This window comes from Protopterus annectens, chromosome 3.part0 (assembly GCF_019279795.1).
Source record: "Protopterus annectens isolate FY-2018-M chromosome 3.part0, PAN1.0, whole genome shotgun sequence".
NCBI classification, from domain to species: Eukaryota; Metazoa; Chordata; order Ceratodontiformes; family Protopteridae; genus Protopterus; species Protopterus annectens.
This window is the reverse complement of record NC_056731.1, coordinates 1,494,765,034-1,494,783,866: the sequence shown is the minus strand read 5'-3', so window position 1 is coordinate 1,494,783,866 and position 18,833 is coordinate 1,494,765,034. Positions and strand designations below refer to the sequence as shown.

Sequence of the window (18,833 nt, the reverse complement as noted above, 5' to 3'; positions counted from 1 at the left end):
AAATTTCTATAAGAAATTACTTTTTGTAATTATCTATAGGAGAAAACTGTCATAATGAACAATACAATTAAAAAAATAAAATTATATACAACAGGTCATAATGTTACTTACTCAACTAAAGATTCTACAAAAATAATGTTATTATCTTAGAATAATAACCAGAGTATAAATATAAACCATAACTACATTCTAATCAATGAGAATATCATTAAAAATAATAATCATCAAAACTGAATATGTGAATATATGCAAAACATTTCAGATGCTGAAATCTATTTGATTAAGTATTATAAAACCATTAGTTGAAAATGTAAACTTCCTATAACATATACCTCTTCTTTTCTTTTTTTTCACTTAAAGTTTTAATAATAACTATTACAAACACATCTAACACTTTATAAATGTTAACATATTAGCAAACATCAGTGTGACTACTAATGAAATATAGTCAACTGTGTGCACCAGGTTATAATACTGCAAAGAGAATAGTTCTATATATATATTTATGTTGTATACATAACACATCATGTACCCAAAAAATAACACAAATTAGAGTTCAGTACCGCCAAAACTGAAGTCTGTACAGCACAGAAAAACCTATGTATGTTAGCTCACGAGTTAGACAATTGTATGAAATTCACTCCTTGCATTAAGATTACTTCCTTTAGCTACACCATGAAAGATATAGTGATTCATGACTACTATTTCATTGACGGGAAGTGTAACTATTGTACGAGAACATAATTTTAAAATGCAACCATTCAGGTACAAGCAGCAAAAACAAGTCGTTGCTTTGGCAGTACTACGGCTGAGGTTACGATATTCAGCTCCTGGCATTAGGAGTGCCTATGTAAAGTTTAAGAATGTACCCCATGTGTATGTATGTTCTTACCAGCTATATTGATTTATTTTCATCATCAAAACACTTGCTGATGATTGAATATATATATTACCCATAAAACTGGTCTGCACTCAGAACTTGCCCAAATGAACTAGGATATGACTGACAATGATCCGTTAACAAATAAATTTAATAATTGAAAATCTAGACAAAAGCCATATTAATGGCAAGCTTGCGGTTCCTGAAATTGCAGGGTAAACTTATTGTAATTAATTTACTGGTAATAATTATGAATAGTTACCCCTTCCCTCTGCTATATTTTTTGCACTGTCATTAAACTATAATATACCTCTATTTACCATATATACACATAACGGGTCTCACTTTCCCTCATGAAAATTATTATCATCTGTAATTTGAAAAATACTGTTTTTAAACATGTATAAATATGTTCAAGTCAGAGCAACTTTATTTGGATTTGATAAATAGTGTTTTATCTTATACAGAATTCCTATAATTACAAGCCAGGAATATTGGTTTCAACAACTGCAGTTGTCAAATTAGCGGTAAAATTATGTAAATAATTTGTCTTTTTCTGAAACTAAGCATAAGGTATCAGACTAAATGAATACTGATTATTCTATAATATATGTGAATGGCATATATAACGATATCAAAAACCTATTGCACTGCTGACTAGTAGTGTTTTTAAATAGATGGTAATATGAGTGCTGATAAATAAAATGTCTGTAATCTTGTAGCACGAAGGACAGTACCTCACTAATCTATTACAAATTATCTACTATTAGTAGTCATACTTCAGTAAAAGAATGTGAATTTGCCATTACCATGTTAAAACCATCATATTTCTAGCTGCTAGTGTAACATTCAGGAGCCTTTTCTACTGTTAAAGATTACATTTTCTGTAAACCAGCAATGCATTATAAAATTAATCTAGCCTATAGTTCACAAGATAGGAAATAATGTGAATTGAATACATGCAGTAACTTTCAACCAGATTCCTTATGCTCAGAGACTAGAGAGACTAAATGGATTGAATATGCTTTAAAATAATAAACAGTTAAAAGAAAACTACCTTGCACAGTTTACACAAAGTAAAAAACAAGTTTACATACTGTTTTATAATTGTCCCTTTCATTTGAAACAAAATTCCTTAAACCTTGCAATTCATGGACTTGTAAGCATCTGCTGTATGCTTCCTGAGCATTTAAACTTTCCAATTCCGCCATCTAGCTGCAGATCAATGCAGAGTTCAGTTAAGCTTCCAAACCAGCATGATGATGCGATAAACGGATGCTTTGCCTCAACCGGTATCTCGTGGAGTTATTCTGGAGCTCTGGAGACAACTTTTATCATTTTCGGCGGGAAACTATGAGTATAAACTCATTTAGCTTTAGTCTGAAAGCTCGAGCCTGTAGTATAACTTATCTAATAAAACGACAGCAAAGCCATCCCAAAACCGAGCGTTGCCATAGCAACATCTGAAGCTTTCCAAAATAACCACAAGCAAAGCAAAGCCTTTAAATTTAATGAAATCAAGCCAAAAAAACTCTAGTGTGTACAAGCACAACCTGAAAGCCGGCAAAGGAGTACACAGAACGAAACAAACGACACCAAAGGAAGGAAACTATTAATAGCATTCAACACTAAAATAACACAACCAGCCAAAGTACTACACAGGATAACCACCTCACCAATATCCCCACATAAGATTACTTTACAATACACAAACCTGATTGTATAATAAAGCAAAGAAGAGGCATCAGACCTATAAGTACTAAGTAATATAGCTAAAATCAATTAGAAAAACAACTAATCATTATCATAAACACAACATTCAACCAAACACTTTTATTTAACTACATATATTATGAGAAAATATAATATTAATCTTTTAAAGTACAATTCAGTAACTGAATATAAAACTATACCAGCAACAACAGCAATATAAAAAGGTAGTAATAAAATATCAGTGAACAAAATAAGTTCACAGTTCTTACTTGTTGATCCAGTTTCATCTCGGTAGACTTTTTTGGGTCACTTACTTGTAAAAAGGAAGCAAGTAAAGAGATATATAACTGATGACAGTTATTTTCCAAGTTTCTTTTTTTGTTCAAGGGTTTTTCCACGTTCCATTCTCTGGCAACCTCTTTAAGCTAGCTGTAGCCCATTCCATGTCTTCAAGTTTGTCCAGAAGCAAATTTGTTTTAACAAATGAAAGAGCTGTGTCTAAGTCCTTGAAAATTCTAGTTGCATTCTGGTGAAAGATTTTTAACCTTGCTGGAAATAATAAATGGGATTTTATTTGGTTCTTTTTAAGTTCTTCTATTAAGGTAAAAAAGACTTCCTTTTGGAGATTACTGCTGGTGAGTAATCATTATCGATGGGCACTAAATTGTCTTTTACCCTAATTGGTGATTTTGCCCAGGCTGTTTTCAGTACTATTTCCTCATCATATGATGAAAAGAATTTTACAATCACAAATTTAGTAAAACTAGTTTGATGAGACCATGGACCAGTGTGCCCTTTCAATACCATAAGAAAGTGCTTCAGGAAGTTCCAAAATTTTAACCACGATGTTGAAAACGTTTCCATATTATTCTCTTCTATATTATCAGGTAATCCAAATATTCTTATATTATTACGGTGAGATCTGTTTTCAAGATCATCTACCTTTGATTGCAGTTGAGTATTTTGTTTTAAAAGCAACTCAATATTATGTTAACTTTCCTGAATTCTGGTGTCCATATCATTGAGAGCCGTTTGGATTTCCGAGATTTGTTCTTTCTGTCATTTTAGGTCTTCATGAATAGTGTCCATTTGATGTGTACATCTCTCTTTGAAGTCATCCAATTTCAAGTTCATTCTATTTTGCTAGTTAATTCTTGTATATTAGTTAGCAAAGATTGCATTTCCTTTTTTAAAGTAATATTCTGATGTGCTGTTTTAGAGAAGCTCATCTTTTAACTGGTGAAGATCAGAGTATCACAGAAATTTTGACAGGAAAAATTATATTTTTCTAAAAAAAAATTTAGATACTATCCTTCTTTATATCAAGAGAAATAAAAAACTTAAAAAATATCCACAATTAGGATACTTATTTCATGAAACTCCTGTCATAGAAAGTCTGAAGAGACAGAGCTGAAGAGAAATGCTGCTACTCAGTACTCTTCATGTCCACGTCCCCCATGTAACTTAATTTTTGAAAGACCAGTAGTGTCTGTAATCAATGCCATTTAAGAAATAAAACAGTCTTCATGGCTTGCATTCATTTTATCAGTTACAATCAAGACATTACAAAAAATGATTGAGACGTGAATCAGACAGCCGTTGGCTGTCTAACAAATCTAATAGTTTAAAACTAAAAACTAAACTATTACAAAACAAATAGAGGCTTCACTAAAATCAGAGGAGGCAGTGTAAAAAAAAAAAAAAAAAGGTACTTGACGTTTCCAAAATATTGCACTCAGTTCACTGTGTGTAAATACCACTGTACTAATCAAGCAAATGTAGTTAAAACAGAAAGCTGAAGAGACGCCCTAGGTTTTTTCCTAATAATATGTCCCTCTTTCAGAATGGGGTGGTTAAAAAACTGAAATTTCCTTAGGTACACAAATACTACCTGTGACAGTAAATTTAGCAGATTTTTAATAAACGCAACAATTCATGCTAAAATAGATAAAACAGATACAGAACAATTTTACATTCTTTACATGTAGTAAAAAATGCACTTACCCAGTGTCTCCTAATCCATGAAGGAATATAACCTAAAATTAAAGCAAAATAATAGTCATCCATATTTTACAAATGGGACTCACAGTATGCTATGCGAAAGAATTAAAAGCTCATTTTTGCCAGAAAGCATAACACCATTACTCAAGGTTTGTACACAGAAAAAAATGTTAACCTTTTCAGGTACTACAACCATCTTACTGCTTTTGTGATGCATCTGCTGTTTTTTTTGACCAAATCACTTTGTTTTCTGAATAAAGCAAACTGAAGGTTAAACAGCCATCCCTTCGGTCAGGTACTATCTCAAGAAGAGCACCTAACTGGTAATTGCTTACTGGTATTTTCAAATTATAAAGCATTGCTCAAAGCATGTTAAAACAAAAAAATATTTATGTGACTGTTTAACGCAGAACACTTGTTCTTTGGGCAATGTAAGACACTAATATCAGAAGAAAGAACCTGCAAATTTCCATTTTTGTATCATTCCCACTTTTACAACTACCCAGAATTTAAATTTACGGAACACATCATAACATTGGATCTATAAGTAGAATTCCAACTGCAAGAGATAGACGAATGGCACTACAGGGGGTTTAGACTGCTTGGCACAAACCTTCTCCGGCTGCTAAATCTCACCCCATATCCCATAATGTAGTGCCCAAACAAACAAAAAAATAAAATAAAAAAGTACAGTTGTGTAAGATGAACTTATCATAACAGCAGATGTTCAAATGATAATTACTGCAGTAGCCTTAGCTACATGGGTTACACCCTGCCAAGGAGAGAACAGCTGGCCAGCTTCCAAAGCCTTCAGGGCACAGTCCATGTGCCCAAACTGTCAGGTAGCTCAAGTTGAGCTGACTAAAGACAAGTATTGGAGCAAAGCCCTTCAGTGTAAGGAATGTGAATTAATGTGCATCTTCTGAAGTAATGTCATTATTTATTTTATTTACCAAGTGTAATTCATTAGTTTTTCTCCCCAAATCACCACTTTTAAGAGAGACTATTAGGAACAAACCTACATTTTTGAGCTAAATTCAGGGAGAGCTTAGAGGTGTGACTGTGGTGAGTATTTATCAACTTTCCTAAGTGATAAAGCACTGTGGCTGCAAGAAGAGAGAGGACAAAGTCCACAGCTCAGTTTTCCTGGGTTGCTTTCCTAAGGAAATATGCCTTTGATAACCAAGTCCCCAAAGGAAAACAAGAAATAAATTCCATATCCATCTCCGAATATGTAGCAAAAGTGTTCGGGGATGATCAGGTGACAAGCTGTGTAAATGTCATCCGAGGGGATGAAGAAAGCCTTCGACATTGCACCTATTATTAATAGCTATTACTTGGGATAGGAGTGAAAGTTCCCTGCAAACGGTGTTGCTCTAAATGAGAGCAAGGTACTAGCTCCAACTGCCTCGTTTGATCAGTCCCTTGTAGCATCACAGTTTCTACAACAATGTAAAACTAAAACAAGTGCAATAACAATTACATTTTCCACAGCTGGCTTAAACAAGTAATTATATCCGGTACCCTGCTACTGAAGGAAACCTAGGGACTACTAATATTTAAAGGATGTCCCCAGCCTGATTCTACAGAGATATAAAGCCATGTTTGTGCATCTGTTGCATAACTGAATTAACTGCCAGCAGCGATCACTACACTTTACTTAATAGTTAGTTAAAACTGAGGGCCACACTGTTTTTTCAGACAGTAAACATAAGAGAAATTCAATGTCTGTATAGGGTTCAGCAACAACCAAACCATACCAAGAGGACTTCCCTATGCAATGTCCAGTGTGTTACAGAGAAACAACAACATGGCAGCTATATCAGCACAGTTTGGCTCTACTGTGAGGTCTGTGGAATGCCAACAGGCTATTCTTTTGTCTACCAATGCAGTCGGATCTGAGGCAATACCTCAACCAGCCTGCAAGCTACACATCAGGAAAGCCACACTACAATGATGCCTTTGCTCAAGATGCAAACTGTAGACGTGCACAATAAAATGAGCACAAGAAGCAAAAATGTATTTGTATTTATTTTATTTAAAATTTGTTTACTGGGGTAGAACATGGATTAACAGTGACCAGTTTCAGTCCAGGAATACAGATATAGTCAGAATTAGTGAGAGACAGCAAGACTATAAAGAAAATACACATTTGGGAAACTACTGCTGTGTAAACAAACTTGCCATTATAGATGCTCTAATGATCACTGCTGCAGTAGCAAGGTGCTCCATATAAATTAGAAAAGGAAGGTGGAGATCTCAAAAGCTTCAGAGAATTTTTTGCCAAGGAAAGAGCCAAGTACACTGAACACTTGTGCTAGGAAACTGCATACAAAATGGTTAAAACAATCATAGCTTGGCAACACACAATGAACAGCGGGAAGGGGAGTGGGGGTGGGGCTACTGCATCAGTCATCCATTAGAACATCTACCCAACTCCATTACATTCAAACATGGATTACAACTGCCGTAGCCTAAGCTATTTGGGTAGTCATCTTTGTCAGTGGTTGTCCTTTCCTCTTACTTCCATAGGAGACAGAAACAGCTGGTCAGTTTTCAAGTTTTTTCTAGGAAGTATCTGAGCTGCCCGCATACAGCCAGAGAGCAAATAAACCTTTCTCCCATTCTTTGGTTCAGGAAAGAAGACTTGGGAGATTAATAGTCCATCTTAGACCAAACTCGGAGAAGAGTTTAGGCATAAAGCTAGGTCAGTCTTGTTCTCGGAGAAACTCTGTCCTTGTGAAAAATAACGTAGAGCTGATTCACCATACGTGCTTTTAACTCAGGTACTCACCTAGCAGATGTCAGAGCAATAAGTAAAACAGTCTTCCATGTTAAGAATCTCAAATCAGTCTCATGAGTTGGTTCAAATGGAGATAATAAAGCTTCTCAAGCACAAAACTGAGATCACAAGGAGGAGCCACCCATTTCCTAGGTGGGCGAGTACAAAAGATCTCTTTCAAAAACTGCTTTAAGTTGAATATTGTCAAGGGGAGGATCTATGGACAGGCAACCAGGAACAGCTGACAAATGTACCTTTATAGAAAAGTATAACAAATCATTGTACAGTAACTTAAACAAATAATCAAGAACCAGAGGCAACTGGGCCTGAAAAGGGTCCTGGTCCTAGTTCTTTAGTGGAACAAACTAGAAAACCTTTTACACTTGCACATAAATGATTTTCGAGTAGCAGGCTTTCTTAGTTCTTTTAAAAAATGCTTCACTTCCTCAGGAAAAGGGTGCTTAAAAGGTATCAAAATTCTATAATCTGGGCAGTTAGTTGAAGAATTTGTAAATTGGGATGTATCAAACTCCCACTGTCTTGTGTCAGTAAATCCTGTCTTTTGAAAAGCTTTCTGGAGATTGCCCCTTTCCAGACTAAAAAAAAAAGGAAGAACCACTAGTGCCTTGGCCAGAAGGGAGTCACCAACATAACGTCTGGAGAGTTCTTCAGGATTTTTAGAACCCTGGTAATCAGTGGCAAGAGTGGAAACATACAGTAACATTTCCATCCACGGGAATGGTAACTCATCTGTCTTCCTGGTCTGACTGCAAGGAATGCTCAAACACAATTTCTTTAGTTGTCTGTTCTGAAAGGAGGCAAACCAATCTTTAAGTGATCCCCCACAGTTGGATCAATTCTTGGAAGACCCTGTGATGAAGTTTCCATGCACAGGGGTCTATATTGGTCCTGACTTTTTCTGCGATAAGATTTTCAATGACAGAATGTATAATGCCTGAAGAGTCAGACTGAATCAAATTGCTACATCCTAAGCCATCACAGCCAATATGTAAAGGGAGTAGGATCTGGAACCCTCCTTTCTTGTGTACCGCATCACTATGTTGTCAGTGTACACTTGCAAAAGGCCTGGGGACCAGAGAGGACTAAAGGCCTTTAATGCACTGCTAACAGCCAACATCTTTTTGACATGTATAGGCTTCTGTCGGCCTAAAGGATCCCACACAGCTTGCACTTTTACCCCTTTTGAAATAATTTTTCTTGCCAGATCTGAAATGCCTGCAGGAACTTACTGGATGGAGGTCAGAAGGGAGAAAGGAAAATCTGGATTGCATGCTATCTGGTCTACTCACCATCCAAATCTCAGAACTGGAATCTGAAAAGTTAAAGTGTGTAGATGCTGAATCTGGAGTAATCTGAGGTACCAGACCACTGGAAAAGGACAGCATGATAATCGTTAATGCCATGTATCTTAGAAGCCTTTGAAACTCCCCTGCTGATGCTTGATTTAGGCTGGAGAAACTCCAGAACTGTTGGAACATCTTTAGTTTGTCTGGAGGAAGAAAGGCTCTTCTCCCATGGCCAAATCCAATAAACATTCCAGGAAAACCATTCTGAGAGACAGCATGAGATAAGCCTTCTGCAGATTGATTTGAAAGCCCAGCCTGAGCAGAAGTTCACAAACTGCTACAGACTTGAAAGCCCATCCTGAGCAGAAGTTCACAAACTGCTAGAGACTCCTGACACTGGAAATAAGAGTCTGCAAGACAATAATCCAAATATGGAAAAAATGTGAATGCCTTGGAGTCTGCCGTATGCAATGACTTTAGCTAGACATTTTGTAGATATCCTTGCTGTAGTGTAGAGGGCAAAGGTTAAAACATAAATGATAATGTAAGCTAGACACAACATCCTAAGAAACCTGGAAATACTTTGCAATAGGAATGTATGATAGGTGTCCTTTAGATCCATCTTTACCATGAACGCTAAATAAGAAATCACAGGTGCAAGATGCACTATGTTAATGCACCCACTGCTACTGCACTCACAATTAATGAAAACAGGGTACTGTTCATTGGCCATTCCTGTCTTACCTATTTCTCTGGATTAATATTCATATTCAGCAATTCATTAAAGCTCTCACATATCTCTTATTGTATGAGGACTTAAAAAAAAAAGTACAATATTACACATCCCGCAGCAACACAAAATATTCCTTAACTTATGACGCACTGTACTATCAAATGCTTTAGCTACATCATTTATCACCAGCCTGGTCTCACGCTTACCATGCAAAGATCCATACACTAATTATTGTAAACAAGTCTTTACTGTGCTACCCTTTTAGACTATAATATCCTTCTATTAACACTTCATTTATTATGTCCTCAAATCTTTCCTGTGATATTTTCATCACAATTTCATAACATGTTTGTTCATCATAAGCCTCCAATTACCCTACTCTGTCCTTAAACTTTTTCTCTATAAAAGTCTAAATCAACACTTTTGTCCATCTTCCTTACAATGTTTCTACCCATTCATTTCCATTCATTTAACACTTCCCAAAAAGTCCTGATAAATATTATAATGTAAGCCATGTGTACCAGGTACTGATTGCTCATTACCACTTTTTAATAAAATTTCCAATAAGTCTCTTACTCAGATCATTCGAATCTTTATTCAGTTTCTTTAGCAGTCATTTTTAAATATTCCAGTTTTCTGCATTATTTCATCTTGCTTACATAACTTTTCCCTGCTCTTATTTCTCAACTTCAGTGTTACTTTTTCATTTTTTGCTAAAAAATGTGAAACGTCTTTTTTCCTGCAAAAACACCCTTTTCTAAATAAGTCGGTTTCTTATTTTTTCTATTGTACACATAACTTTCTTTCTTTAAATACTCCATATGCATTTTTTCCAAAATCAAACATGTACATTTTGATCCCTTATTTTGTAGTTTTGCAGAAAGGAAAGTTCTGTAAAATCTTATCATAACCATAGATGTCCTTCTCTTCCATGTTGCAGTATTCACTGGTGGGTTTACCCTTCTTCCCATCAGCTTGTTCGGCCAGGTTTCCAAAGCTTTTTCAGTCCCTGTTGGTGCATTGGATGTCTGGTGTGTAAGGCTGGTACGTGGGCCATAAATGTGATGTCTGTGTACACCAGTCCTCAGAACCAAGAAGCCCCAGACAGAGCCAGTCCTGATAGCATAGCCTGTGTAGGAGCCGAGGAGAGCAAGTGCAAGGAGAGCAGGGGATGGAGGGAGAGAAGGAATTCTGCAACATGGAAGAGAAGGACATCTATGGTTATGGCAAGATTTTACACAACTTTCCTATGTCCTTCTATTCCAATGTTGCAGTATTCACTAGTGAGTGAGTACAAAAGCTCACTGCTGGCTGGGTGGTGGTCTGGATGAGGATTCCAGGAACTCATGCAAGATAGCCCTGGCAAATCCTGCTCTGGTCCTGGGGATGTGGTCCAACTTGTAGTGCTTGGTGAAAGTGTGTAAAGATGACCAAGTAGCAGCTTCTAGAATGGAGTTAGTATCTAGACCTAGTATCTAGACCTTTAAAGAAGCCTCCAGAGGATGTCATGGCCCTTGTGGAATGGGCTCTGACATTACCCATTAGTGTCTTTCCATGGTGAGAGTAACAAAAGGAGATGGCCCTAGCAATTCAAGAAGAAATGGTTTGCTTTCCTACAACTTTCTCCAGAGTCCTGATGTGGATGGAAACAAACAGCTGGTCTGATTTGCGTATAGGTTTGGTCTTATGCAAGTAGAAATGGAGTTGCCTGTGTACATCCAGGGAGTGAAGGACTCTCTCACTGTCTACCTGAGGGTTAGGAAAGAAGGTAGGCAAATGAATAGCCTGATTAAGGGAGAGGTCATTAACCACCTTGGGGGTGAAGGAGGGATTAATCCTGAGGGTGACCCTGTCCATGTGGAAAACTAGGAAGGGTGGAGTAGACATGAGGGCTTGGAGCTCTAAGACCCTCCTGGCTGAAGTTAAAGCTATTAGCAGTACTGCTTTCCAAGTGCAAAATGTCAAGTCAGCTTTATCAGCTGGTTCAAAGGGTGGCAGAGTGAGTTTTTCCAGCACATAAATAAGATCTCAGGGAAAAGGAGTTGGTTTCCTAGAGTGTCTTAGGTGTAAAACACCTTTTAGGAATAGTTTGGCTGGAAGCAAGAGGAAGTTCCATAGGCAGGCAGGCAGGCAGAAATGGCTGACAGGTGTGCTTTTAAGGAGGAGTAAGACAAGCCTGTCTTTAGCAGTTCACACAGGTAAGAGAGAATCAGAGACAGGTCACTGTCCAGCGGCTCTCTCTGCCTTTTTTGATACCAGATAGAAAACCACCTCCATTTAGAGAGGTATGATTTCCTAGTGTTTGATTTCCTGGCTTCCTGCAGGACTGAGAGCACGTCCTTGTTATATAGGTGCCTGAAGGGAATCAGAATCCTATCAGCCACAGGAAAAGGTGTAAGGATCTCCACTGTGGGTGAATCTGTGTTCCCTGGTGCTGTGTGACTAGATCCACTGAGGGGGGTAACTTGTGGTGATTGCCTTTAGATAGATGAAGAAGTAGGGGGAACCAGTGTTGCCTTGGCCAATAGGGTGTCACCAACAAGATTTTTGGTGAGTTCTGCTGAATTTTCAGTAGGACTCTCTGTATCAAAGGGAAGTGGGGAAAGGCTTACAGGTATATCCCCTTCAAGGACATTAAGAAGGCATCTGTTTGAAGCACCTTTGGGGTCGTAAGTTCTAGAGCAGTAGCTCTGGAGTTGCCCGTTTGTGGAGGAGGCTAACAGATCTATCTGTGCATCAACTCTTGGAATACTTCTCTTGACAGCATCCATTCGTGGCTGCCTGAGGAGATTCTGCTTAAGGAGTATGCCTGGCAATTTTGTTGGGACGGGATGTAGGCTGCCTGTAGGGTGATCCCCTGGGAGACGGCTAATTCCAATACCTGTAGAGCTAGTCTGCAGAGGAGGTAGGACTTGGTCCCTCCTCGCTTGTTCAAGTACCACATTACTGTGGTGTTGTCTGTGAAGATCTTCAGAATGCCCTGTCTGAGGAAAGGTAGAAAGGCCTGCAGGGCCACAAGTATGGCTGACATTTCTTTGATGTTGATGTGCCATTGTTTGCGTTTGGTTTTCCACAAACCTTGTACTTTCCTTGTGCCTAACGTTGCTCACCAGATCTGAGGAGTCTGTGTGCATGACCTGAGGGGGGGGGGCAATTCTAGAGGGAGACCCGGGTTTAGGGTCACCTGGGCCATCCACCACTTTAGCTCTTGGTGTAGGCATGGTAGAAGTGGGATTCTGAACACTAGGGGGTGAGAATGCTGGGTCTATACTGAGTGAAGATACCATTGCATCTTTCTCATGTGTAATCTTGCCAGTGGCAGCATGGGAATTGTGGCAGCCATGTGGCCGAGAAGATTTAGAAATTCCCTCGCAGTCAGGGTGGCTGTAAAGGCAGACTGAAGGAGTTGCGTCAGGGAAAGCACTTTTTCCTGAGCCAGGAAGGCCATCCTGAGGTCTGTTCTGATTCTGCATCCTAGAAAGAAAATGTCTTGCGTAGGAATTAGATTGGATTTGGGGAAGTTTAAGAGGAACCCTAAGGACTGCAGCAGGAGGTCCTTTGTGTGGGCTAGGAGGGTTTGTCTATCTGCTGCTTGAATTAGCAGATCATCTAGGCATGGGAAAATTTGCATACCTCTTGTTCTGCAGTAAGCAATGACTGGGGCTAGACATTTTGTAAATACCCTTGGAGCAGTGGAGAGTCCAAAGGGCAAAGCACAAAACTGAAAATACAAGGCATCTGCTTTGAATCTGATGAATTTTCTGGGGGACGGTTTTAGTGGAATATGTAGATAGGCTTCTTTGATGTCCACGGTCACCATGAAGGCCTGGGGAAGAATGAGTGGAAAGAGAAGGGTAGTGCTATCATCCTGAAGGAAGGAACCTTCAGGAATTGGTCTAGGATGGGTCTCCGTGGTCCCTCCTTCTTGGGCACCAGAAAGATTCTGGAGTAGAAGCCTCTCCCTCGAGCACAGTGGAAAACGAGTTCTATACTGCCTTGGAGCAGCAGGTTGTTTATAACCTCAGGGAAGAGGGACCATTGAGAGGGTGGAGGCAGTGGAATAGGAAGTTTTTTTTTGGGGGGGGACATCCAGGTCATGAAGTATTCCTCCTTCAGGATAGACAAAACCCATCTGTCAGATGTCACTAGGGCCCATGCAGGGAGGCAGTGAGAGAGGTGGGAAGATAAAGGTATGGTGGGAGGAGGGGGGTAGAAAAGGAGGCAGGCAGTCATATGTTGCTTGCTCTTTCTGGAAAGGGAGGTCTCTGGGTGGAATCTTGAGGTGTCCTAGGTTGAGTAGTCTGCCTCCTGATCTGGCAGGGCAGAGGGCCTAGAAGTCTTCCAGATAAACTGTGTTTTGGCCGGGGTAGTTTCTTAGAAATTTTGGGAATGGAGAGACCAGAAGATGCTTTAGATCCTGGAGATCTTTCCCTTTTTGCTGAAGTGACATATTGAGATCAGCTACCTTGGAGCCAAAAATGGTGGTGTGATCCAAGGGAGCATCCAAGAGTTTGGCCTTAAAGTCATCTGGTAAAGGCTGAAGAAGCAGACAACAGTATATCCTCAATACAGCGACAGATTTAGTTGACCTGGCAGAGGCCTCTGCTGAATCATATGCACACCTTAGGGAATGTTTACGGACTTGGGAAATGAGCCCAAGCAAAGAAGCCAGGGATCGCATTAAATTCCTTAGAAGCTTTGTCCAGTAATGCCAAGGAGTATCTGGCCATGTGTGACTGGTAATTTGTAGCCCTAAAGGCTAGAGTAGCTGAAGTGCATATCTTCTTCCCCCACATTGCCGTGGCCTTGCTGTCTTTATCTGCAGGCAGGACAGTGGTAGTGGGGAGGAGTTTGGTAGCCCTATCAGTGGCAACAGAAATGGTTGCTGGGTCAGCTGGTGGGCATTTGAAAAGAAATTTGTCTGCCTTGGGTACTCTACACAAGCGGTCTGCCCTTCTAGGGGCAGGTGGCTGGGAGTCAGGGTTTAAGCATGCTGCTGTAAAAGCATCCAGGAAGGCAGGCTGGGCAGGCAGAATGGGGGCAGGGTTAGGAGATTCCATCTGGATCATGTCATAGAATCTTTTCTGCTGCTCAGACATGTCTGAGCAATCCCATTTGAAGTGTTCCCTCATAAGATTGACCGTGTCCCCAAAGATAAGGTCTTCCACAGGGGAGTCAGGCTCAGCAGAGGCTTCCATACCCCAGAGGGGAAGATATTTGTGAGTAGGACAAGGAGTCCTCTGAGGAGTCAGACATTTCTTCTTCTTCAGCAGGATGGCCAAGGGTAGTTTCTGGCTGAATAAGCCTGCGACTAAGCAGAGGTGGAGCAACATGAGGGAGGTCAAGCATAGGCCCAACCACCAGGAAGGCAGTGTAAAGACTCTGACTGAAGGCCTGACAGTCTGGCAAGGCCTCAGGGGTTGAAGCGACATGCTTTGTTTTTTGCTTTTTATTAGCAGGCCTAACCGGCGTCTGGCTGTCAGTCGGCCTTGAAGGAATAGAAGGAATGGCAGAGGCCTGCTCCGGAATGCCCATCACAGAAGCTGGTTTCCCCCTGGCATCTGAATCAGGTGCCAGGATATCCTCCCTGGACATCTCGTCTGCTCTGGATTTTGCAGCCTCCTGGTGGGTACCCGCTTTATCCAATGTGGAAGACGCCAGTTCCTCGGCCAAGCTAATGGTGGCTACTGCCTAAGAATCAGTGCAGGGAGGTGCGGTGGAAGTGTACGACCTTGTGGGCTTGGCCCTCTTCCTAGGTGGTTTGGATGGGGTATCTGTAGCAGCATCTATTCATCCAAAGCATAGAATGACATTTTCATTACCGTGAACACATGATGGTCAAAGGCTTGATTACTGTCAATGGGTGTCCCCAAATCCCTGACTACTGGGTCAACTATTCTTAGCAGTGTGCTGTCAAGCTTCCAGGGCTTTATAACTTCCCAAAAGGATACCATTATGCATTTCTTGGAATTTAGTCCATGGCCAGTTATATGTCTATCAGCCCTTCCTGGAGAACAGCTGTGTTGGTGGGGGATTCTATGACTGCTCCTAATATGCATTTGTCTGCAAATTTAGTCAGCCAGAGGCCACTGACACTAGTAAAGAAATATCTTATCCTCTCATCTTTGCTGGGACTCATAAATATTCATATGTTCATACTAGGATAGCTGCCTTTATGGATGACTTTAAGCCTAGCCAATTTTTTGTGAGGATCAAACTCTGCACCTATTGTCAGCGAGGTAAATACCTTAACCATTATGCTACCTCTATCTTGTGATTTTTTTTGTCAGCAGTACAATTTCAGATGGTGGTCTATGAAAACATTTCACTGACAGCTTTTGCTTTATGTCTAAGCTCTGCTCCGTTATCAATATAGCATTAATAATATGGCACATGTAAAAAAATACATTTTATCTTAAATATGTTTCTCCTTATGGAAGTGGAAAGTACAACTTTTGCTATTGTTTACAGCAAGATAAACTACATAACTACTGCCACTTTCTCTCACAACTATCAAGTGAGTCACAGTTACCGTTACTATTCAAGGTGGACTGTGATTGTGCAATTTGAGTTACTGAGGGCACTAACTGGAAGCTATATTATTGCCTACCTTTCACTGTTGTGAGTAGGAGGCACTGACACTCACTACTGCTGAATGCTGCAGTGCATTGACATTGACAGTTCTTTTTGTTTTCTACTAACAGTTAAAGTACCCACAAAAAGGAGGTGGACATGATGCAAACCACCTGATAATACATACATATAAAATATTTTTTTACTTCCATACATTATTAAATATATACTCAATATCTGAATAACTATGTATTAGTTTGCTTGACATAAGACTATTCACTTCTGTAGTGTATCTTGCTACTTGCAGTACATACTATTCTAAACATTTCTGTAAATGTATTTCAATGTCTGCATTTTTATCTATCTGTTGTAGGGATTTTCTCCCCTTGTATATAAAATGACCTATCAGCTACTGTAAAATGTGTTTGTGTGTGTTTCTCTGAAGCTTTTCTCCCAACTCACTATAAAATGTTTAATCTGTTGCAGGGCTTTATTCCTTGTATACAATTACTCTACTGGTTAAATGTTTTTGAATCTGTTGTAGAGCTTTTCTCCCCAGGCCTCCCCCGAAAATGGGCCATTGTGTCAGTTAGACTATTATCAACCGACAAATAAATAAAAATAAAATAAATATATATAGATTCTTTGTTCCTTGAAGTTATGAATATTATCACATTAATGGGGTTCTCACAAGAATGGTAACTGTGCCTGATTTAGTAAATCTGCGCTGCTTAAGACACATGAAGAAGCTCATTCCATAAGTCATTGAAGGCTGCTTGTGTAGATTATGGAAAGAACAACATTTTTCTTGCTTTGTTTTACAATGACATGGCAGCAAGAGTCTAAGCGTACAGCTGTGTGTTCACACATGATGATCGAAAAATAGTGGCAAAAGAAAGAGGCGGGCAATGTGGTGTTTAAGCGAGCTATGCATAAAGGCTGGAACACACAAAGCCATACACTACCAATGTTTACATACTTAATCCTAATATCTCAAGAGTGGTACCCCAAGCAACAGGGGGAAGGCGACACCTGTCAGCTGATATGAATTACTACGTGTGTGTAATAAACAGAATATGCCAGATGGGGTGAAACAGGGTATGGCAAGTTCATAATACTTGAGGTACCAAAGACTATGTGAAAATGCACAAAAGATGGTAGCACTTGAGGAACAGGAGAAACCATACTTATGAGGATTATAATTGTACCTCATATAACTAGCATGTTATCTATTTGAAAAATATGTCAATAATTTCACCTCAACAGCACAGGAATGTGCAGCTCAAAGATGAATCTTGACATCCAGGTCAAGAACACACAGTAAGCAGAGTTATGATCCGAAAGACTCGATCATCATTTTTTTGCGGTGCATGGAGATTTACTTACTGACATGTATTATAAATGTTGGAGAAAAAAAAAGTGTAGATGACTTCCTGAATGGATTACAGCAGAATACAATACTGCAGGAGCAGGTGACTTTATTGGCAATACTGCTAATACAACAAAAGCCAAAGGAGGTCACAGCACACCCACTGGGAAACCCTTTTTAGCAAAGGCATTCCAACAAACATCTGGAGACCGTATGAAAATAAACTTGTCCTGTGCCTGCTGACGTTATACAATAAGGTATTTCAAAAGGGGAAGCTCCTCATTCATGAAAAAAGGCAGTTGTAGCAGTTCTGCCAAAAACAGGAAAGGGTGAAACATTGCCCTTCACCTCAAGGCCCATTTCTACACTGAATCATGAATGTAACATGATTATGGCTATTTAGTTGCCCATTGAGCAGAGTGGGCCACTGAGCTAACATAATTAACTCCAGGTGGATTTGCCATTGGAAAACAGACTTCATATAATATTTTTGAAACTGAAATAATAATGAAGTTAACTCAGAATAAAAAGGAGAGGGTTAATGGAGATTGGCTTAGATGTTAAAAAAGTATACAATATGCTGGAGTGGTACTATTTAATTATAGTGCTGTTAGCCTGGGATTCTTCACATCAATTTGTGAAACTGATTTTAACAGTGTTCAAAGATTTGGAAGTGAGAGTAAAGATCCAATCATGATTAACATTACATTTTAGACTTACTTTGGTACCTGTCAGGGACTTCCACTTTCTTCTACGCATTTGCAGTTCATCTGGAGCTCTTGGTAGCAAGGGTGAAACAGTCTTAATGTGGATACAGAGTCTGGCATGAGGACTGTAAGACTTCATTATTTGCAGATGACATGCTAGCATATTCGATCAGACCAATAGAGAACTTGTGGAAGCCATTTACAGCCCTAGTTAAATCTGGTAGGTTTATACCCTTTTTTTAGGAAATATCCAACAATGCTTGTGAGAGTCTCCTTATATGAAATATCTGCTTGTTTGGATAAAGGGCTCAGTAGAACTATAGATATTAAATCATATCAAGAGATGCAAACATCATTTTAAGCTGTGGACAATGTGGGATTGAACTAGATCAAAAAGTACAAGCACTGCATTATTTTGTATTTCCATTGCTGTTTATGTTTTTCAGGCTTTTCCAACGGTGTCCATAAAATATAACACAGTATTTCATATGTAATGGGGGACAAATCTAGGGTGGATTAAGAAAAGATGATAAAATCATAGGAATTTGGAGAGCTAAATGTAACAGATCCCCAGAAGTACTCTGAAGCTGGACAAATGATGTTTTTTTTAAACTTACTGAACATGCAGTCATGCAATCTTATGTGGCAAAGTGAAGTATCTTACCTTTTTAATGTGATACTAAGAATCTGAGAAGAAAGCAATACACTGGGGGAAAAGGAAGACCCCTGATATGTAATTAGCAACTGAAGCAGTTCTTGGCATGTCAA

At 39.2% G+C, this 18,833-nt stretch overlaps 1 protein-coding gene across 1 annotated transcript in view; it reads right to left on the bottom strand.

Moving 5' to 3' along the window:
• Nucleotides 1–18,833, bottom strand: part of LYPLA1 (lysophospholipase 1) — a 501,567-nt gene that overhangs the window by 457,239 nt on the left and 25,495 nt on the right. Inside the window, exon 2 of the mRNA XM_044065511.1 lies at nt 4,598–4,629. Within this exon, the coding sequence (XP_043921446.1) occupies nt 4,598–4,629 (32 nt within the window). The remainder of the gene's footprint in view (nt 1–4,597; nt 4,630–18,833) is intronic.